The 23,616-nt window shown below is 34.4% G+C and overlaps 1 protein-coding gene across 5 annotated transcripts in view; it reads left to right on the forward strand.

Moving 5' to 3' along the window:
- Positions 1-23,616, forward strand: part of AK9 (adenylate kinase 9) — a 59,031-nt gene that overhangs the window by 27,541 nt on the left and 7,874 nt on the right. For 4 of the 5 annotated variants that reach the window (XR_004148051.2, XM_077782273.1, XM_031504393.2 and 1 more), the window contains 12 exons: positions 6,248-6,454; positions 7,409-7,548; positions 8,476-8,688; positions 9,265-9,519; positions 13,055-13,173; positions 14,471-14,690; positions 15,872-15,934; positions 16,711-16,908; positions 17,775-17,993; positions 20,656-20,869; positions 21,685-21,886; positions 22,933-23,079. Coding sequence is in view for 4 of the 5 variants with exons in the window: in XM_077782273.1 (XP_077638399.1) it covers positions 6,248-6,454; positions 7,409-7,548; positions 8,476-8,688; positions 9,265-9,519; positions 13,055-13,173; positions 14,471-14,690; positions 15,872-15,934; positions 16,711-16,908; positions 17,775-17,993; positions 20,656-20,869; positions 21,685-21,886; positions 22,933-23,079 (2,197 nt within the window). In the remaining variant the exon portion in view is untranslated. The remainder of the gene's footprint in view (positions 1-6,247; positions 6,455-7,408; positions 7,549-8,475; positions 8,689-9,264; positions 9,520-13,054; positions 13,174-14,470; positions 14,691-15,871; positions 15,935-16,710; positions 16,909-17,774; positions 17,994-20,655; positions 20,870-21,684; positions 21,887-22,932; positions 23,080-23,616) is intronic. The other variant, XM_077782275.1, reaches the window with a different exon arrangement.

Genomic DNA, 23,616 nt, shown 5'->3' on the forward strand with positions numbered 1-23,616 from the left:
AGGGATTTTTCAGGAATTTCTTACTTTATTTACTTTATACACTGCAAAGCTTTTGCAGAAGCTTTGCATGAGTATGACTATACGAGCTATATCAATTCATGAGACTATATTTCAGCTATTGTAGAGGAGTTCTCAGCTTCAAGTGGATCTGTGGGTTCACTCCAATCTTGCTGAAGTAATACTTGGCATATTCTTTTCCTGCCACATTTCTGCCAGAGATTGCTTCCTTTCTATAGCAAACTCAACTGAAGCACACATGCTTATGCCTCAGTATTTCAGGCTGGTGTGTTCATACAAACTCATCTTCACTAATGTCTCTTCTGCTGCTCATGCTATTTGGGCAGAAGTTCTTGGCAAAGATAAATTGGTAGTTGGGCTTATAATTCCAGATGTCATCTCTCATGCTTATGCTTTCACAGCTGTTAAGATCAGTATTAGTTATATACTCTTTAATTTAATATTGAATCCCAGCTCTTTAATATTGATCTTCTTTCTCATTACAGATGGTGGAGGGTTGAATCAATAGCCTTTTCTTGGGCTTTTATTATATTTTCATGCTTTTTTATTTTTATCATCATGTTAAATTCAGTAAGATATTTGAGACAACAACAGCAAAAAATAATTAAGCCTGTTTATGTTAGTGCATTTCCTATTTAGTCTTTGAAGATAAATACTTTTTGGAATCAATTGTAATTATAACATTTACCAGGCAGATGATATGTGCTCAGTCCTACAGACTCTAAATATATTTCCTTTGCTTTTCTTGACTGACTTGCATCCTGATTTGTGCTTTCCCCTACTTTTAACTGGAGGCTTTTCAGAGAGAGAGTTTGGACAAGGACAGTTTATTAAACTGGAGATGAGAGATTGCAAACTACTTGTACGGCAAACTTCAAAGCAAGCTCTAGTGATATTACCTTCACAGTTTGTTCAGTGTTTGAGCAAAGCTGCATGATCTTCAAAGCCACTTTCTGCTGTCCTTCATAAATCAGATGTGATAATTTGATTCTAATACCTGTACTCCCAGCATTTTGGGCAGAGAAACATCAAAATTTGAAAAACAGAAAGCTTAAGAACAGCTTCCTCAGTTGAATCCCAAATACCTTCAGGTCTTAAATTCTTTTAGTCTCTCATTCAGATAAATAAAGACTAATGAATATTGGTAGAGAACAACTATGCAATGTTTTGCAGAAAAAAGAAAAAAATCCTATTATTAAAGCTATCAGTCTTTCTGGAAGTTCTTGTCACTTTCTGAACATAATAAGACAAAGGACATCCTCTTAATTTACTTCACTTAATGTCTGTCAATTTGTCCTCCTTGACCCTATCCATTACCAGTCTTGTAAATTGAATAGAACCATAAGCTAGTGAAAAGGTATATGAAATCTTGTAACGATTTTCTCTCAAAAAACACTTTGAAAGCAACTCATCTTTAATGGATGGTTGGCTTTAGTTTTTAAAGTATACATTTTAGTTTTTATCTGCTAGAATTTAAAAAATATTTTAAAGAACAAACCAGAACTAAATCAAATATAAACCATTTTTTTTAATAGAAAGTTGTTAATATACATATTTTTATGCATTAGAAAGAATCAACTTTATCTGTAAACCAAAGTTTTCTTTCCAATTAAAAAAAAAAAAGGCACATACAATATAAGTTTGTCTGTAGAGTGTATTTCACTGTAATATGCTAGAGATTATTTGGCAATGTATATTTATAAGTAAGAAATTAAAATTCTGTATAAAAAAAAATACAGTCTGTTTCAAAAAGGCAACTGAAAATACATTAATAATGAAATACAGATCAGTTCCAAGAAATCAAAGTGTCCCTCTTATCATATATTTTGCCTTTCTGTTTATTTTGCTAGTTAAGCTCTAATGAAGAAGCATGTGCTGGCTTCTGGTGTGTCTGTGTCAGCTTTGGCAGTGTTTCAATGAGGAGAAAATAAGGACTTTTTAATCTTTTTTGATGTTGTATATGGACTGAGGGAAGAAAAAGTCACAAATACTAACATATAAAAGGCTCTCTTTGCCCAACAATTCACTAGAGAATGTGGGGACAGATAACTTTCAAGGATTGTTTGTCTCTATGGTAACAATGCTCAGTTAAAGCACAGAACATGCAGACCAAAATATGAGGGATTGGTATGTAGGCATTCCCTACAAAAGCCCAAGATTTAAGGCTGGGGAAGATTGTTACCTATCACCACTGTGATAATAAAATTAAATTAAGAACAGTACTGTTAGGGAAAAGGCCACCTCCTTGTTTGCATTTTTATATAATTTATTTTTAAAGCACTGCTGTCTTTTCATGTATTTTTCTTGACTATGTTTTTAATTTAAAAAAAAAAATCTTCTCACTGTAAGTAACCTCACCAAGCAGAGTTATTATAATTTGTATCTAATGGCGAAGGTACATTGCCTTATTTGGTCCCTGAGACAAAGTAAATGTCAGGAAGGCAACATTTTTGTCATAATAAGGTTCAAATACCTGAACCAAAACCAAATGAGTTTTGGGTTGTCTGATTTTTGGTCTGTCTCTTTTCACTGGCAATGTAAACCTTTTTTTCTTTTGTTACCACTCCCCTCTTTCCAGGGGAGAGTTTCTCCAGTTCACTTAGACCTGAATAATCTAAAGGTTCTGTAAGTATGCAATAATAGCTGCTGGATATGCTTCCTTAAGCAACAAAATCTTCTGGATAGAGGTTTTCTTTGGAATTATGTGTCTGAAACAGCAAAACAAAGCTGGAACACATGCTGGTCCATCCTTTGCTAAATATGGCTTGTCAGAAGAGGTCACATGAATTCTAAGTGCATTTGAGATAAACTACTCTATGAACTACTCTATTAAATGGATTCATTGCCATTTTCAATATTCTGTCTCAGATGATGCCAAATATTGATTTAAATCTCTTGTTCTGCTTGTATATTTCTAAAATGGCATGATCTGCTGAGAACTGAGAGGTTTTTAAAGGGCTGGACTGTAAAATGATCTGTTGAAAGCCAGATCCAGCCAGCCCTCATCTTCCTTGTGTTACTACTGTGAGCAGAGCTGTGGTTCACAAGGCAGCACATATGATTTCTGCAGTGTGACTGTGCCAGGGATAACATGTGCAAGCAACAGTTAGTGTAACCCACTTATTAATGTATCCTTTCCTTCGTTTCTTAAAATCTGTGTTCCTAAGGGAGTCACCATTACATATTGCATTAGAGCTGCCCAAATTTAAGCAGGTTTTACCTAGCTAAATCTCTGCCTCCTTTGGAATATATCACTGTAGAATGCAACATCATTAGTGGTACCATTTGCACAACATCTTTTAATGTACATAAAAAGGTATATTTATGTTCTAATTTAGAATCATGGCAAGAAGCAAAAATGTAATTTCAGGGCATATGTAATGACTTATAAAGAATGAATGTCTAGTTTAGTAAAATGCAAATGTTTTTAAGACTTTTCAAGGGAAAACATTATTTCTAATTCAAGATCAAACTATTTGAAATCTGCAAGATGTCTCTCCTTAATGATATTCCCTTTTGCACTTTATGTTTAGGCTAATAATCAAATAAGAGGAAAGTTAGCCACCAAGGTGTCAGTCCAATAGATGTGTTGTTCAAAACTAAAAAAAAATGGGGGAAGATGTATTATATATTGGTTGTTATAAAAGATCACAAAAATACTTGTCGAAATGCTTATTTATTAATAGTTCTGCAGTTTACCTTGGCTGTGCAATGGTATGGCTGGAGTGTGGGCTGACAGCCCTGAGGGCTGACGAGGGATCCTGGGCTCTGGGCAGGTGGGAGGAACCCCAGGGGGCTGGGTAGGGACAGCCAGGCCTGGGGATGTCCTCAGGTCCCTGAGCCAGCACATGAATTGCTATAGAGAGACCAACTTGCTTCAAACCTCAGTTAATCATGGATATAGTTCAGGTAGATGGTGATATTGAGAGAATAAAAGTTTCAATGTCAAAAGTAGAAGAATAAAATTATGAAAAGCATGTAAGTGTTATAAATTTAGCATATTTCTAGAGAGCTACACATTGGCATGCAGACCTTTAAAAAGATGTAGACATTGCAGTACTCAAACTCCCATACTACCTCTAAAGTGCCTGATTTCATGTGTGGACTAAAGGGTTGTAGAAGGCACAAGTAGCAAACTAGTGAGGGACCAACCTTAGTGGGCCATGAAGGAATTTCAAAAGAAGGTGTGTTAGATATGGTCCTTGTTCTGAAGGCACTTGCATATCCCAGCTGATACTGGCACTTTGAGGTGATGCTTTAGTTGGTAGAATATTACACAAAAATTAGGCAGCATCTTTTCTCTCACCATTACATTTCAATCTGTTTCCTGCCAAATCTCTGAAGTCCTGCGGCATTATACACTTTTTGCCTTTTGGCTCTATTTTGGAAAATTCAATGTTTCATTTTCAAATTTCTTCAACAGTCCACAAGAGGAGATTGAGAGATACTTGCTTCTGGGAGGAAGTATGTTTTCTTAATGAAGAAAATTGTAACAGGGCAATCTAACCCTTCATAAGCCAAAACAATTGTTTGGATTTTTCAGGGAAAAACTCAAAATGACTGTTACAGAGCTGAAATTTGACCGAGTGAGCATTGGCCTGCTTAATGCCAGAGTGACCATAAAGCATTGGCATTTTAATGTTTTGAAGTTTTTTGTATTTTTGAGAAAGTAGTCAAAGTTTTTTACATATAAGGCGTTACAAAGGACTTTCATTTTTAGTGATCGCTCTGCTTTATTCATGTAAGGCGTTACATACAGAAGAAGAGTAGTAATCATCCTTTTTTATGTAAAAAATCTGTTGAAGTTCATTGGAATAGACTGAGTATGTTTCAAAATCTGTTCATGCTCTTTCAAACTAAAAACAAGAAAGGAACAACAAGAGAAGTGGAAAATTTTGGCAAAATAGAAAATTATTCCATTCACTGATAAAATATTTTCTTGTATCTTTGTTTCTGTCAAGAAAAAAACCACAGCATATGCTGTAAGTCCCAGCAAACTTAGAGTAATATCAGATCATTTAACTCACTGCTTTCAACTGTTTTTCTGTCTGTTAGCTGGCATCACTTATTAACAGAACATAAGAAATAAAGACAATCAGAGATGAAAATTAAATGAGTGCTGAGATTGGGAACAGCAGCATCAACACCACATTGCTGTTGCCAGCAACAAGGTCTTTATGGAGTCATATAGGCACTTGGGTATCATCTTCTAGCTGAGATAGGACTTTGTCTCAGGACTTTCAGGGTCTAACAGTGTATGAATGGATAGTAATTGCAGTCCTATCTGGCTCCTAATTGGAACATTTTTTAATGTGTCAATATCAAGTTTTTAATTCCATATCTGTTGTAAATACCAAGTTTCAAATTCAACAGCAGCTGTCAATATCAAGTTCTGAATTCCATCTGTCTTCTTCAGCAAGAAATTGTGGTGGAAGAAACTAACCCCTTGTTTATATGCTTACAGAGTATGACAACACGTTTGGTATGGTTTTGTCATATTTACAATGTGTAGTACCAGTGACTTGCTTATTTATATTAATGCATCCTTTCAGTCTCTAGCTCCTGTCAGCTGTCTGTGAGACAGTGTTGGGAAACAGGCTTGGACTGATCTGAAACAACAGACACTACAAATTTCTGCATGTTTCTTAAGAGATTAAAGTATTCTCTCTTTCAATTACTAAACAAGTGATTGTATGCAGACATGGCTTCATTAAAGCAAGAATTTCCTGTGAGAGTTTCCCAGTTCCAGTATTTAGAGAGGGAAGTCATTTTAAGATTTTTTAACTTTCTTTCCATATATTTGTTCATTCCAATTTTCCCCATACTGGCATGAGGCATGACTATATGGAGAGTCTGTCAAAAGCTGTTCATCACTGAATCATAATTTTTAGATTAATATATTCTGTATTGTATTTCTTTGCAGAAAGAGTCATATTTATTTTGAGTGCTGATTTAAATAACCATATACAAATATAGTTCAGCAACTTGACTTCATTTATTTTCTTAGAGAAGCCTCAGTGTTAGAGTATGAACATAATTAAACTGGGAGTTTATGAAGTGTCTTTGTAAACTACTAGTATAGTAATTCATAATTATGGGGAGGAAGAAGCATTAAAAGGTATGCCACCATATTTGAGCAATATAAAAATAGTCCTACAGCATAATGATAGTTTTTAAATGTAAAAAAATTTAGAAGAGCATTGCCTATTTTACATTATTTGATTTTCAGAAATTATGCAACCTGAATTTGCAGAGGATGTTTTTCCAGATACAGAAGAAATGAAAACAATTAAAATGAAGATTGACCTTTTCATGAATGATTGGGAAAAAGTGGAATCAAAAATCAGGAAGTCTTCTCAAGTTCAGGTGGTTGTTTTAGAGATTGCTGAGCAAACACCAGAAAGTCTGCTTAATCAAACTATTCTGGTTATGGAAAGTAAGTAATACTGTTTATGTGATTGGCACTTTAACTATCAAGAGGGATTTTGGATAATTCATGTGATGAGGGAGTAGATTATACTCAGTTTGATATTGCTAATATGAAGAGGGTCATATTGTGTTCTCTGAGTTCTCTGAGCTGAAAAGTACAATAGCAGCCTTTCGGACATCTAAGAGTGGGGAAAATATAGATATTTGAAATATATATGTAATATAGCTATGCAAATAAGTGCATAATAGCTCCCTAAACATTCTGAAAGCACATTTCTGCAGTTACTTGTTCTATCTGTGCATGCCAGAATACTGGTTTGAGACATGGACAGATAGTGAAGGTTCATTAATGTAATATTCATTGGATTAGTGAGACTTTTAGGGTGTGTAATTATCTAATCTAACCACCTGCACAGACTGTATTTCAGAACTGAATTTTACATTAATTATTTTTAAATTAATATTTCTTTGGCAAATTGCATTTCTTCATTTGTGTGGTCTTGCAGAATTTTGAGCACTGGAGATAAATAATACTACATTTTTCCTATTATCCCTACAAATAAAGTGTTTTATTAACCAAAACATCTATTGTTTTGTTTCTATAATAAACTGAAATTTGAGTGATGATTTTTCCCAACAAGTAACAGTAAAAAAAAAACCTCTTTTAAACAGAATGGTACTATCTGCACTTGTTTGTATAATACTTTTGTAATACTAGTTCCCACTGAAAATACAATTTACTTCAACCAAAAACAACCTGTAGAATTTCCATTTTTGGAGGAGGCAATATAGTAATTTCCACATCTGGGGAGAACATTTTGTCCCTGAGTAGAAGAAATGCAAGATGCAGTTGGAAATATTTTCTTCCATGTATGCGCCTACTTTCATGGACAAAGAGAATATATTCTGGTATAGCCAAAGGATAACTATTAAAACAGAAAAAAACCCTTAACCTTTTCAGAACCTTTTAAATATTATGGCTGGGAATTATCTGATGAAGACTTAGAGGAGGAAGCACAAGATCTGGATGCTGAAGCGACAAATGAGGAAGAGGAAGGTGAAGAAAAGGAAGAGAAAGGGGAAGAGGGAGAAGAGGAAGAAGTAAGCATGCCAGGTTTTATCTGTTTATGCTTTTATTATAGCTCCTTTATTTTGAGTTTGAACATAACCTCAGAGAAGACAGATTTTGCTTGATCCTGATTTCTTTTTTAATCCAGTTGAAGTCTTCTTAAAAAATAAATATTAGCATGTGCTTGAAGAACACTTTCAGCACATTTATGTGTTGCGGCAGATAGTAGTTTTACTACAGCAAGAAGCTCAAATACCCCTATGCTAATAGAGAGAATGACTGTACCTAGTTTTGCTAGATGGCAAGAAGAGGTTTATGAAAGAAATAAATGTGAACTTTGATTTCTGTCAGATAACAATGATTCCATGAGCCATCATATAAACATCAGAAGATGATGAGTCCTATTCCATTTCAGCTATTGATAATTTTCACACACCCACTTTAATGAAATTAGAGGTCTAGATTTGCCTTTCTATTTTCATCCTATATTGGAAGATTCCCATCCCCAAATTTAGCAGTACAGGATATCTACAGATTGAGTGAGCAGTATTGAATATATTTTTTAGAAATTACCTTTACTGGATAAGTAATCTGACTTCATAACACCAGCTCTCACTGTATATTCTGAAGAGGTCTACATTTAAAGAGATCAGTTTCAAAAACACAGTAGGAAAAAATTTTATCATAGATACTTCTACGCTAATTTTGATCCTCAATGGCTAACTATGATATTAATGATATTTTTAATTTAATTCTTTTCTGAGTAATTCTCTTGGACAGTTTGTTTTCTGAGTCAGAATCTAAAAAAGTGTGTATTTTCCTGGACTTATTTTCAGCATGCAAACATTTTTGAGAATACCACCCTAATTCAATTGTCAGTTAATATATTTGGTGTTATTTAATCTGATCTACTTAATCTGAGAAAACTCTTGAATTCTTTAAAATTTTCATATTTTCAGGATGAAGAAACAATTCAGCAAAAGAAAAGGCATATGGGAGACACAAACCACTTTTGTCCAGTCAGTCTGAAAGAGAACTTTGTCCTCTACCCTGGACTCCAGGAATATGCAGCTAAATATAAAGAAAAGATTTATTATTTTTCTACTTCTGAGTACAGAGATAAATTTTTGAAGAACCCTGAGGAGTATGTAGCTCACAATGAACCACTACAAGTGAGAATCTTAAAAATTATTTAAAGCAGATAATAGCAGATTAAAAGAACTACTTTGTTTCCATTTAGATTTGTTTATTATGGCTGATTTTTTTCCTAAGTGACAATATATTAGGCAAGCCCTTGAAGCAAATAAAACACATGGCTTCCCTAGTGATTTTTAATGTAAATTTGTATTAACACAGTGAATTAATGATGCAAATACAGCAGAAAAGAGATTAAGATTATAAAGGCTTACAATAATCTTAAAACGTGTTTAACAAATTACAAATATTGCAGGTTTTGTGGGTTTTTTATAACTTGGAAAAGGGCAAAAGAACAGAAGATTTACCAGACCTGTCTAATGAAGTTTCATTTTTACCTGCTGATAGTAGAGTAGTAGATTTGTTTCATGTTTCCAGAGAGCAGGTAGTTTAGTTATAACAGCACTAGAAAACCTGGGGACATTAAAATACAAAAGTATATGACCGGTTTTGATTAATTTTTTAATCATGATATTTTTGAAGTGAAAAACAGTAGGGTGTGGGTGCATTGTACACTCCAAAATGTTACAGAATATTCTGTTTTTTTCCTGTAGGCTCCTCCTTTACGGGTGTGTTTACTTGGGGTTCATGGAGCAGGTAAAACTACTTGTGCTCGAGAGATAACAGACAGATTAGGAATTTTCCATATTCAATTTGAAGAATATCTACAGGAATTGATTTTACCCAAAACTAAAAGGAAAGTTGGGCCCTCTTCTGATGGAGATCATGAAGATGACAATAAAATACCAGAGGAACTGGAAGACTTCTCTCAGACCATAACTAAAACTGAAACAGAAAAGACCAAACAGGTAATAATATTTTATACATCCATACACAAAATAACCATTTTCTGGCCAATATAGGAATTTCTTATAAAATTGTAAAAATTGTAAAATTATGTTAAATAAATACTTGATTAAACTTGGAAATAATAGTTCATGACAATGTTTTGTAAATATCACAAGCATTCTTCAAAACATTTTCAAGAGTTATATGCAGGTGTTTTTCTAAATATTAGAGATAGATTCTAAATGCCTAATGGAAGACCAGCTGAGGGGGAAAAAAACAGTCAAGGTCAGAATAATAATGGGAAAGCATGGTTTCCTTTAAGTGTTTATAATATGCAGATTCAGTCAAGTGCATTTGTTCCAGCTGCACAGGACTGTAAAAATGTTCTCAGCTGTGCTCTTTGCACTCTCTTGGAGCAAAAGAACAGAATGTCTCTACCAACCCTTTGATCTGATCATCCCTCATAAAAAATCAGAAATATTTATCATTAATAGCAGGGTAAGCTAGTATTTTTTTAATGCAGTAGGTTTCTTAATCTGGATTTTAGTGTTTCTTTGACTATTGGCAGCAGTTTCAAACCACAAAAATAAAGCAACGCTTGGGTAGCATAAAATATACCTTGTAGCTTAACTAAAAAACTGTTTCAAATAGCTGTATGTTCATGATACTGGTAGAATAATTAATGAATAATAATTTTCAGAAAATTAGTACTTTTGCTTAATCAGATTAACTACTGGCTTAAAATCCTTATAAATGCACATTCTAAACCCTATCTCTTATAGGATGCAATTTCTTTGAAGGAAAAACTTTTACATAACTGTTTATTTGGGATAGTATTTTCTTTTATTAGGCAGTGATCTGTTGGGAGAAAAAAAAAATCCATAAAGTTTTAATGCAAATGAATTCTTTAGATAGCAATGGATATTATAAAAGCTATTCATTATGTAGAGAAGTCTCACCACAGGTACATAGCATATTTCAAAAATGTGTAGTAAAAACTTGAAAATCTATCTCTCACACAACAGAAATAAGGATTTATCCAACACTTAAAGATTCAGGAAAAAATGTGTTTCTGCATCACATTTTAAGAGCCTCTTTTTTAGTGTGTGCTCCTGATATCTGCCAAGTTCCCTCAAGTTACTAGTCATCAAAGATCTTCAAACACTTCCTACTACAGGATTTAAGGAAGCAGGCAGGAGAGGCAGCAGGCTACAGAGGAGGAGGCATACAGAAACAACACTCAGGCACAGTATTAGGAAGATGAGCACCCAATGGAAGTGGAAAATAATTAGGCCTCTATTTCTGCTCTTTTACAGCAATAAAAGGTCTAGAAAAATATGTGTCTGACACTGAAAAATTATCTTTGCAAGTACAGTTTAATCTGTGGCCTACAGGGCTCTGTGTCTAACAGGAAAGCCTGGGTAAAAAAATGGTACTACTCAAAAACAGAATAGGATCAAATTTGGGATAATTTATGTAAACTGGACACATACAGGTCAATGGGGTGCACTTACAGGTGCTGAAAGAGCTGCCAAAAGTACATTAAAGGCCACTCTACTCTCTTGAGAAGTAGAGCAGGTCCCTGATAACTTAGAAGGTAATGTTCTGATGAAATAATACAAGTGCAGGTAATATTGGAAGCAAATGCTTCATCACAGACACAGTACAGATCAAAACCATGGATGGCAGAACAAAAATCCAGGTTTTCATCAAAATCAAAGAGGGGGTTCTTTTTAAAAGTCAGTTTACAATTTGGTAATCCCAGCCAAAAATATGGCAAGTGTTCCTGGCACTGATGGTTATGGCTGGCTCTCACTCAATTTTATTTCTTTGGCATAAATACATGTCTTACACCAACGTATTTCTGTTATTATTTTTTCCTTGTCATCTTCATATCTGCTGGGAAACAATCTTTGACTTAGTATTTTTTTTCATACTCCTTTTAAAGTGCTTAATCTGATGGTGTGATCTAAGCACAGCTCATACAATTTTAGTTCAGTTTAGAAACCCATTCATTGTGCCCTGCACAAACTCTAGAGGATAATTTCCAAGGTTGTAGTGTTCCCAGGCATTTATCTGAATATGAATACCACTGGATTGTCTGACTATCCTATTTTTCGCTGACCCTCCAATTCTACAAAATTTCATTAAATTCCATTGTATCATTCTCATTCACTTTGGCACAAGACAGTAGAAGTTCATCTGTCAAAGCTTAAGGTCAGCTATAATGTTCAAAACAAAACCACTATAGGCAAACAAAAATATACCATGCAGTCTGGAAAGTTCAGCAAAAAGATATCATCCTGGTTGTTTTAGTGTCACATAATTGAAAGGTCTAGGGGAAAACTTTGTTCTTCAAATTGCTGCTCTGTGGGGTGTTCTCTTTTTTCTGGAATATACATCTCATGCTTCTTCTCTTTTATCGGATGCAAACACTATTCCTACCTCTCTTTAGCAGTGGTAATGTCAGTAATACATTTTTATATGCTTTACTGTTTTCGCCACTTCACACATTTCTTTCAAGATGACTCTGTGTTGCAAATCTGGCTACCACTTTGTCTACTTAGGCATCTTCTATCATATAAACATCTTTTAATATATATATACTGTGTCAGGCACTAGCAAAAATATTACTCATACACACTACATTAGAGCTGTGACTTCCAGAATATTCTCAAGTTCTTTTGGCTACATTATCAGAGTACATGTCAGGCATAGGAATTCTTATTCAGCTATGGCCTTTTGATATCAGACACATTTTGATTCTTGATATATGAATTGTGTAAACTAATCCAGAACCACCAATATATATCATATTTTCAATATTTTTTACTACACTCTGTGTCAGGAAGCAATTCTATGAGAAATGCATCCTCAACCATATCAATCTCACAGAGTTACGTATTCTGGGAAAAAGCCCTAACAGATTTCCACAATAATTCAGTATTTTGCTCTGGCATTTGAATACTCTGCATTTGACCAGTCATTAATACTACTACTGTTGTATAGAACAATGCTATCTGTCTCGTATCTGTTCTGCCTATATCAAATAACCTTACATGTCCTTCTTCGGCATATTTTTTTTAAATCCATCCAAATATAATAGTTGCTTTCAAAAAGTAAAAAAACATTCTGATGTAGTGCAAGTAGTCTTCCAGCATGGGAACATGTATAGCCAAGTGGAAAACTGTGTGCAGGCAATTAGGAGAAACTGTGCTCATTTCAGTTTTTATTCCTCTGAATTGAGCATATGTATAATTAAATACTTAACAGTTGTGTTTGATTTTAGGTTTCATTAAAAATCATACAGCAGCATTTGCCCTAATTTTAGGGACTTGCCTAAAATGTGTAATGTAGTATGATGCAATATGGCAAATGAGTTTGTTTCTGCTAGTTTAAGTCAAATGAAGACACTACCATACTTTACCAAAAACAATAAACGTGCCAAGCAGATACTTCTTTCTGGTTTTGTTTTTTGGTTGGTTGATTTTGTATGGGTTTTTGTTTTGGGTTTTTTTTTTTTTTTCATTTTTGGTGAATTTTCTTTACATAAAGGAAGTGGAATTAACTGATGAGGAAGAGGCAATCAAAGCAAATCTAATGGACAATACGGAACTGCCTCCAGAAGTCCTTGATAAGATTGTTCCTGACTGGTGGAAGAAAGAGCCATTCCGGTAACTGAAATTAGATTCTCTCTTTCTTTAATTAATTTTAGGAAGTATATAATCCATTGTGTCCACAATTGGAAATAACTATCACAGAGATTATTTCAATGCTCTCATAGTTTTTATGAGTAATGACCTGCCTGTCAGTCTTGGTTTTGTTATATTATTTTAATTGATATTTTGACAGTAATATCATGTTTCATGTGCTGCACACAGGATTTGACAAAAGTACTTGGCACACCTGAATTAGATTAAATCTCCTAAAGAGCTGGGTCTTACAGGATAGATATGAAAACAAACCTTTTATATTTTTGTATAATTTTTTGTCCTGACTACAGATAGGGGATAATAGTTCTCTACACAGTGTAAAAAAAGGGAGATCAATCCTAGGCAACAAAGAATGCACCAAGTCAAAAAATTACCCAGCATTATGCATAATGTTGTAATATTTTATTGTATTAAATCCTATTGTATTGTATTATATCACACTAATAAGCTATACTATGTTGTACTCTTCTTCCCCACAGCATTCAGGGCTACTTGTTCTTTCCTCCTACTTGTTCTTTACTTCCACTTCTTCTAGCTTCTTTGGTTTTCTGCAATTTTACAATGTATCCTATTAAAGTCTAAAGTAATAGGTATAAATTTTAGCTTCTTATCACCACAACATTGATCCTTACCTAACTACTTGTCTAAATTCAAAATTGTAAGAGCTCCAATAAGCCATAGAGCTTTACAGGTATAAAGGTATATGACTTGTTGTTAACATATGCAGGAAGAGAAATATAAATCATGCTGAGTGGCAAATTTCTAATCCTTTACTACAGAAGAAGCATAAATTTTCAGGCACAAGGTTTCTTGGAAAGTTTTTACCATAAAAGTAATGGTAAAAGTAATGGTAAAAGTAATGGTAAAAAGTAATGGTTTTATGGTTTCCCATAAAAGTAATATGGGGAACCTTCTATTTTTTGAGACCAATGCCTAAAAAGTATTGTTTTTAGAGTGACACAAGCAAGTCTGAGGACCCAATTAGGTTTGTGTTTTTAAGTTATTTTAAAATATTCAGTGTTGCACATTAAAACCTCAGAAGAAATTAATTTGTAAGTACACTAATCAAAATACACAGCAAAATATCAGTTTTACATTGTCAAAATGTACTAGCTGAAAGTATTTTTTGAATTCTGCTCCTAATATATGCATTTAATATGGGAGGGTTTGTGGGGTTTCTTTTCAAAATAATTACATGTTCGTTGTATTGCACTTTAAACTACACTGTGTAATAATAAATATGTTACTTTCCAATTAGGTCCACAGGCTTTATACTGGATGGCTTCCCTCGTACTTCAGATGAAGCCAGCTATCTTTCAGAACGAGGACTCTGTCCTGATGTTGCAGTTTATATTCAAGTAGAAGAAGGTGACATTCTTAACCGTCTTTTTCCTCCACGTCTGAAAAAATGGAAAGACAAACAGCTTAAAAAAAAGGAATATAAAATTAAGCTAAAGGAACTAAAAGCAGAAAAAAGGGTAAGTTTTCAGCCCTATGTATTTTTTTTTTTTTGTTTCTACAAGAGGTCTGAACACAGATTCTGAAACTCCCAAAGCTGTGAAGAGCACACAGAGTAACAGGTATTGGAGCGAGGAGAATCAGTTTTACACATTCACAGCATTCCTAGGCTTACCATAGGAACCAAAAATAATTTAGGGCTCCTTTCCTCTTCTATGCAATTAATGCATGCAGGAGTTTGGGCATCTTGCAGCCCAAAAAAAGTAGCTGTGCTGTCACATAAATGGCAGTCATGGAGAGTCCAGGAAAAAAAGGCAAGTGGATGGAGGGAGTGAATATGGCAATAAAAAAATCAGACAGTTTGTACACTGTAGTATTGCTGCATCCCAGATTCCCTGAGCATGTGCTGTTGAATTATCAGCATCTCCCATAGGCTGACTCCCATAGGGAGTGTATCTGTGTTCCCAATTCTGATACTCTGCACAGGAATGCAGTAACTCTAAGCCACATTCTCAGTGCTGTTGCAGCTGCTCTCTGTCCCATTCAAATGAAGCTGTGCCTACTGTTGAAGAGGTTACAAATGGTTGAGGTAACCTGAAGCCTCTATGCAGACACTTACAATTGGCACATGTAATATTTCCAAGGTTCCTCACTTTCTATAAAAGTGAGAAAGTACTACACATGTAATATCAGAAAAGGCCTGCACATAATTACTACAGAGCAGCTGTCGCACAGGAAGTTAGAACAACGGAATCTGGGACAAGACTCATTCAATACCATTAATATCTCTAACCTGTCAAAGGGAACACAACATACTTACTATCATAATCAGTGACCCCTTTGCCAAATGGGTGAAAACCACCTATAGAAACCACCTATAAATTTAGAAACCCTGTAGTTTACCAATCAACCTATTACTATATTTTCAGTGTGATAATAATCACAGTCTTTTTTTTTCTTCTAATATCAATCTCAGAAATTGCCAAATTATTTTTTCTAAAATATGCTTGCATGTTTGCCTAGCAGAGAGTTCTATGTGGTCTGCAATATTTCAAACTCTAGGTAGTGTTCATTAACATTAGAACCAACTGGAACAGAATTCAAGGTAGAAAGTTAGGTAGGTTACATTACCAATTTTCAGAGGGGAGTTTTCATCAGGAAGTATCATCAGTCTTCTTACATCTTTTTTTTTCACTAACAGAATGAGAAGATTGCCAGAAGAAGGGAAGAACTTTTAGCAGAACGACAGAAAAATAAGCAGGCGGTAAGAAAACCTAATTTGCATTCATACCAGAATCCATTCTAGAATTTTCTAGAGCTTTTAGTCATAGACTTCAAGACAATGTAGAAAAGTAAAATTATGATAGACTGCAAGAAACTTCAACTTTCAAAAATAATTTTATATTATGTTTGAATTGCTTTAGAAACTACGGATTCATTAAGACTAAAAACTATTTTAAAAGAATTCTCCATATATGCTTCAATGCAGAAAAATACTTTTGAATGTGTTTAAACTATATCATATGTAAGCATAAGAGTAGCCCCACTAATTGAATTTAGGTATGTGCCTTTAAGTACACTGTCAAATTCATGGTTAATCCAGAATAGGACTGTACGAGGATTTCTGCCCAAAGTCAATTACATAATATATTTATAAATGCATTCATGTACTGCTTGACTGCTCATGATATTCTGTCAGCTACACTTTCATCAAACATGCTTGTTTATAACAAAGTCCTGTCAAACTACAATACCATGTATGAAAAAACACTCATCAAAACTGCAGTGTAGCTCTTCAGGTTTTTAAAGTACTCTTGGAACTTGTATGATGCTTCACTGTATGCACTATGCAATACTGCTGTATTTTCTTCTGAAATAAGATTCTAGAATTTGCTAGATTTTTTTGCACATGATAAAGGATATCCCAAAATGAGGTTTTGTTGAATTAATGGCTTTTTTAATTTAAAAAAAGAATACCTTAAGTTCCTTCAAAATATCTGTATCATAGACATGAAACAACAAAATATTTTCTCCTTGTAGGCTTTAGCAGATAAAGATGATGATGAAGCTACTGAGGAGGAGGAGAATGAAGATATTGAAGCTATACTTGCAGAAGAGTTTTTAGAAGACGAAGAGGAAGAACCAGAAGAAGAAAATGAAGAAGATGCTGTTGAGCGCATGCAAAATGAAATTTCAGAAAAGTTTGAATTAGAAATAGAAAGATTACAAAGTATGCAGGTACTGATACCACTGCTTATTTTATTAAATTATAAGAATTTCCATATTTATTTTATAGTGCCTAAATAACTGTGCTGCTATACTCATGCTCTAAGTATGTGAACCTGATGAAGACTGTACTGAGAAGATATAAACTTTATAGAGTATATAATTTATATAACTAATATAGTACAGAGAAAAAAAAAAGAAAGCTTTTGGGTAGACATATCCAATCATGGTGTAATTTCATTTTTGATAGGTCACTTGACACAGGTAACCAACCTAAAGAGTTTTGAATGTATGAACAGTATTTCAAAATAATTTTTGAGGCAAAATTCTTACTAGACAGATCTATTTTTTAATACAGATCCCAGTTGTTGGTGATGAAACCAAATGTAAAGAAAAAATCCAAATCTAATCTCAGTTAAGATGCCAGGTGTTTGGCACCATTCCCACACCTACTGACATAATTTTCTTGAAATCAGTGCAATTGCCTATGGCGAGCTAACCTCATCTAACACCAGATATCTGCAGTGCTAATGCCACATCAAAGGCAGTAGGTAGATCAGTAACATTTTTTAATTACCTATGAAGTATTTCACTTCAGAAATAAACTAATCATGAATTAAAAGAATCTCTATCCACTGACCAGATAGAAGGTCTACAAAACCAGATAATAATACAATATTGTAGCAGTGTGACACCTAATATAGAAGTTTAAACTTCAGTAGACAGGAAGACTAATTCCCACCAAATTTGCTGATTTATGTTGACTGAGAACACGCTTAGGAAATCCTTGATAGTTCACAGAAAATCTTGCCATCAATCTTTATTTAAAATCTGATTGCATTTGTGATTCTAGTATTTCATTATGTTTTCATAACCAGGAAGAACTTGAAAAGTTACTGATACCATCAGTGGAGATCAATGGAGGACGGAAGCCTCGCATTGTGTGCTATCAAATATACAGCAAGCTGAAATCCCTAGTGGAAAACCGCAGGAGCATTTTTGAGAAATGTTACCCAATAAGTTTGCCACTTGCACAGAAGATGCTAGTTTTCTCGTATAAATTGCTAAGTTCTTTTGGTCAGTGGGATCCAATCAAGGTAATGTTTTTAAATGGCTGAAGAATGTTTTCAAGAGTTGACACTCTTTAAAAATGTATTTCACATTAACAAGATGTTATCAGACAGTAGCAAATAACACCAGAAATATTTAATGAAAACTACATTACTGAATCAAAATTACACTTCTGAATATACACAAAATACAGCAGGCATTAATAATAAAAGGTGTTGGTCTTTTTAGTGTTGCAGCTGATTTAAGGCTGAGAAGCATTAAGTAAAATTTGTTACACTATCACTGGTGACATGATTAATGGTGGCATTGAGTCAGAAAGAAATGCCTAACTCTTAATGATACACAAAACACAGGACAACAAAGAAGGTCTTAAAACCTTCCAATAGTAGTGAGAGCAGAGTGAAAGGATTTTGAGTATGAATTTATAAGAAGCCACACTCCCAACTGCCCACTAAACCTAGTAGTGGCAAAAAATGTACTTAATTAGACATAATTCATTAGCACTAATTCTTTCTTGTCAAAATTTAAAATCTTTGAAGAGCAACAAATCTATTTCCATGGTATTTTACTAGAGATCTGGAAAGTTGAGGTCAGAAAGTACTCATCACTATCCCCAAGGTCAGAAATTAAATGTTCTCAAATAATTATTTTGGTTTAATGCTAGAAGTAAAAGCTGATTGTGAGTAAATAAAAATTAAAAAAGGTAGATTAGTTAAAAAAAAAGTCCAGTGAACAACATACATAAAGGACAAAAGCCCTGAAGGAAACATACTTCGGCCTTCATTTTACTATGCCAATTAATCAAACCATTTTATTCCCTTTTATATAGCATCATGTTGGGTCTTCACCTGTTCCAGATCACATTTGTCTCTCTTTAACCTTAGGATCAGAATCTTCATTCTTTTTCATGGCTGCATCAATTGGCATCTAATAATCTAGGTACATACTAATAGGAGTAGATATGTCTACATTTATATAATTTACCACTACTGAACCACAGTTTATGTGTTTAATTGCAATTAGTCTCTACACCCTAGTCCTTGCACTTCATTCTGTCAGATTTCACTACATTTTTGTATTCAGTTTTTCCACTCCATTCCTTTGTTCTATACAGTGTTTTTTACCAACCAGAAAGTACAATTCAGTTAGAAGGAAGTCATAGGAAATTATTGGATAAAATAAGAGTGGTGTGCTGACAGTGAATATTTCCAAGCTGATAAAAATAAAAGAGAAATAGGATCATTTTGAGGGCATTTTAGGATAGTAATAGAAATTACAAAATTAATTCCAGACTGAAAGTTTTGGAGTAGAAAGGCAGATTGAGTATATTCCAGTTACTTTGAGAGTAAATTGGGGGGGGGCGGGGGGGGGGGGAAGTAGTTATGCAACTGATTAGATAAGCAGAGAATAAACATTATGAGCTGAGTGGGGAATGGAAGCAGATATGCAGTAGAGCAGACTCGTGAAATGCCATAAATTGAGAGCACGCACCCTGAAATTACTTGATCTAGGAATAGGAACCCTAAGGGTATGAGAAGAGTCTGGCAGGACCATGTTACACAGTAGAACAGCCCCAGCTCTAGCTGTAGTAACCAGACCGACCTTACTGACTCCTTCAAAACATAGTAATAGATTTGTGAAGTGTGATTTTCCTTGACAAGAAGCTGAGTTGGCTCTTCCCCATTATTTTATATGTATGCATGTAACTTCTGGGTTTTTTTCCTTAGTGTATTTCCGTTTGCTCAATACAGAGTCGTATTTACCAGACTATTTTTGCCAGGTTCTATGCTGGAGAAAAAACTTTTTTTAAATGGTAATTTTTTCCACCTTCCTTCTTTTGTTGAAGGAAGATCACTGTTACACATTCTCAGAATTAGACTTTTGAGTCCCTTTAGAATAGTAAGGTGAATGCTGTCTGGTCTGGGCAATTTTTTCTACATACTGATTTTCTACATTTTGTTTTAAAGCATCTTTTATTGACCCTTTAAGACAGTTCTTCTAAGAAGGGCTGCAACAGGAACATGAGTAAGTTTTTCCCTAGAGAATAGTAGGGCAAGGAATTAATCTGGTATTACTTCAGTGACTATTTCTACCAGTTACAAAAATATCTCTTACATATCAATCATCCATTAACACTGAAGACTTTTTAGTGGGCTGTCTGATGTGTTTGAAGAGATTTTATCATCAGTGCATGTATTTTTCACTTGACCATAATGTAAGTATTGATATCTTTTTATGTTTTCTTAATTTATATATGACTTCTGGTGAATACAATATTCTCAGTGCATTTTCTATTGGCAGGCAGGCAGGCAGGTGAGTTTAATTCACTGAGAAATAAAATTATTTTCTTTGTTCTTTGAAAATTAAAAAAAACTATTACATTAATCTTCTCTGACAACACTGTCTTGACAGACATAAAGTGTTACGGTACCACCTACTGGAAATAGCAAGTATTCTTTCTGTCTTCAATGTTTCTTTCATCTTTTTGAACAAGAAGTGTAGGTATAGAAATTTGTCAGATTTGAGCAAAATACTATGTCCATATGTGTGAATTTTAGAATGCTTTCATGGTTTGTCTCATATGGTTGGTACTCCTCTATCTGCCTAAAAAAGCCACTTCTCTGGGATGGAGGAAGAAAAGGCTTTGTCAAACCTAATTAACTGATTCTGATTTTGTATGTTACACAGTTAAGCCAAGGAGATGTGATCAAGCCACAGCAAAGGCAGGAAGGCGCAGTCTTTCCAGTAATCCATCGACAATATATTTATTTCTTTTCAAGTAAAGAAAATAAAGAAATGTTTATGACAAATCCCATCAAATATATTTGTCAGCCAAAACCTAACCAATCTGTGCCAGTAAAGATTGCAATTGTGGGACTTCCAAAATCTGGAAAGACTACAGGTATGAGCAGTTATCTATTTAAAAATCCATTATTAACTGAATAATAATAACTGAAGCTGTATCCGTCCTTACTGTTATTAAAAAATCATAAATCATTAATATTATTGGTCTTCCTGCTTTTCTTGCTGGGCACAGATTCTTTTGGTTACATTCTCTGGTGTCTCATTTGACAGTCTGATAGTTACGCATTTTCCATCTAATTTTATCCTAGATCCTTAAGAGGTTAGTGACCTGGACTTCCATTTAGAAAAAGTGGACATACACTATTTATACCCCTTGTATTATTAATTATTGTTTTGTAATTGTTTTTTACTTTTTTGAGTCAATATAAACTAATGTAAAATGGAGAAATAGTCCTAGGATCAAGGATGAGGACTCCAAATTCCCCACTCCCCAGTCTATTTCAAAATTTCTAGATTAAAAAGCACCCAAGATTTCCATCCCTCTCCCCTCCCTTTCCTCCTCCATGACTGTCAATCCACATATTTCTGCCTCTTACTGGAGGAGGAGGAAATTCATTTTAAACAATAGTTATTGAGAAGAGGATGTTAGGAAGAAAAGAGATAGGTTCAAATGATCTCATATTTAGGATGAAATTTTAGCATATTTCCCATTTCCTGGATAAATGATATAACTGATGGGCTGTTCTGTAAGAGGAACAGCAATGAAGGCATATTTTCTAACACTCTAATAATATTGGCTATATCTGCTGAGGTTTGTTCCAAATTGAATAGGGTTTGCATGCCCTGTGCATATACGAGATTGTGATGTTGCTTACCTTAAAAGTTGTGACTTGAAATAAAAATATTTTGCAGTTGCCCAGAGACTTGCGAGTGTTTATGGGTTCGTGCGCCTGTCCCTAGGAGATGCCATCCGGTTTGTGATAAACAGCCAGCCAGAGAGCGAGTTGGCACTTAAGGTACAGTCACACCTTCTCCAAGGACTCACTGTGCCTGATGAATTGGCCATCCAGGCTCTAGATGTGGCTCTGCTAAATCACACGGATAATCCCACTGGGTAAGACTTTTCTTGAGGTTTTGGGGGATCTCCAAGACATGTCAATCTCTTCATAGCCATGGATTCCCACATTACTGCTGTAAAACAATTTCACTAAAACACATTAGTGGTTTCTGCATTGCAAAAATAATCTGTACAAAAGGAGATTTTTTTACAATTGCTCTAGGAAATGAGACTGAAGCATAATTTTCTGCAATTTTCAAGTAACTATATTCCAGTACATCAAAGTAATATACTTTATGTCAGTTACTTTTTTTCAGTCAAAAAGCCAGTATCTTCTACTATCCTTTGAGAATTACCATTTGGTCTTTCTTATACCAACTCCAGAACCAACTTGGACACACCTGATTCTCATTGATCACGCAGGCTGTTTCAGTACTCAAGTTTTTTGGGTTTTTTTTCTGGTCTTCTTAACAACTGAAGTTATTAAGGACGAACTGAAACCAGTGAGTGTTTCCACCTTATTCATATGTAATGCTAGGCTCTTTCTCCCCCACTGAAACACCTTTGAAACTGGGCAGTTTTAAAAAGCTTTATCATCAGTATTTCATTAAATTCAACTTCTCTCCCCAAAAAGGAGAATTGTTACAGAGAAATGCAATTCTGCAATAATCTCTGAAAACTATTTGTGCTTGATATCAGAATTCTTTCAGCATTTTACTTACCACTTTAAAATCTGCTCCTCCCAATCCACATGGAGACTTCTCATAGTTAAAATTATATTTCTGAATTATTGATGTGTCAGAATATTAAAGTGCACCATTTTTAGAAGTCCCAGCCATCCACTTACCTTTTGCCCTTTGTGTATTTCCTTTTCTCATTACTATTTCTTGTTCTGCCTACTTGATTTTTTAAATTTGGTCATAAATTCTTAGGAGTGAAGAATGTGCCTGTCAAGTGAGAGCAGTGATAACTTCATGGCATGGGTGTAGACCTTTGTCTCCATGGAAAATGTACTAGAAACACACATAGACTTACTGGTTGATTGGAAACTGACTTCTTAGTGAGTACTTCAAAACTATTTTTCTGTTTCTGTTTGTGTGCAGAGTTGTAATTGATGGATATCCTCTAACAAGAACACACGTAAATCTCTTGGAATCAACTAGGATCATTCCGGTGAAAATCTTTGAATTAGATATGGATACAAAGGAAGTGTTCAGAAGAGCACTACTGGATAAGGAAAGAACAAACCGGTAGAGATACTCCCTGATAGAATTGTTTTTATTTTCTAGATGATATTGTAATGTCTCTATTTATGTGCCTCAGTGCTATACCCAGAGGTTGTATCTAACCTGGAGTATAACTCAGCTGTCTCTGAACTCCACATATGAAAAACATGGGAACCAGTCCCTCTCCTTTCTAATGCTTTGATTTCCATAGACCAGAAATAGGGATGTAAGGTGTTTTGGGTATGCTCTGGCCAGATCCCTCAATTGCATGACTGAGATTACAAATGTGCAATGCTGTGCACCCACTGCTTAGTTTAACTGGTCTAATGAAACTGTACATCAGAAATATTATCACTTCTCTCTGCTGCCAAAATTTATTTTTCTTTAATTATTGTCATAAAAGATTTTGATACTTCATCTAATAATCTCTCTTTTAAAAACTTAATTAGAGTTGTTTTAAAAATATAGAAATAATGCATATTTAGTAGTGTATAGAATTCTGTATAGAATTCAGGAGTTCTAAGCCTTTCAGTTCAGTTCATTCCCTTTGTTCTTCTAAGA

This window comes from Lonchura striata, chromosome 3, assembly GCF_046129695.1.
Source record: "Lonchura striata isolate bLonStr1 chromosome 3, bLonStr1.mat, whole genome shotgun sequence".
NCBI classification, from domain to species: domain Eukaryota; kingdom Metazoa; phylum Chordata; class Aves; order Passeriformes; family Estrildidae; genus Lonchura; species Lonchura striata.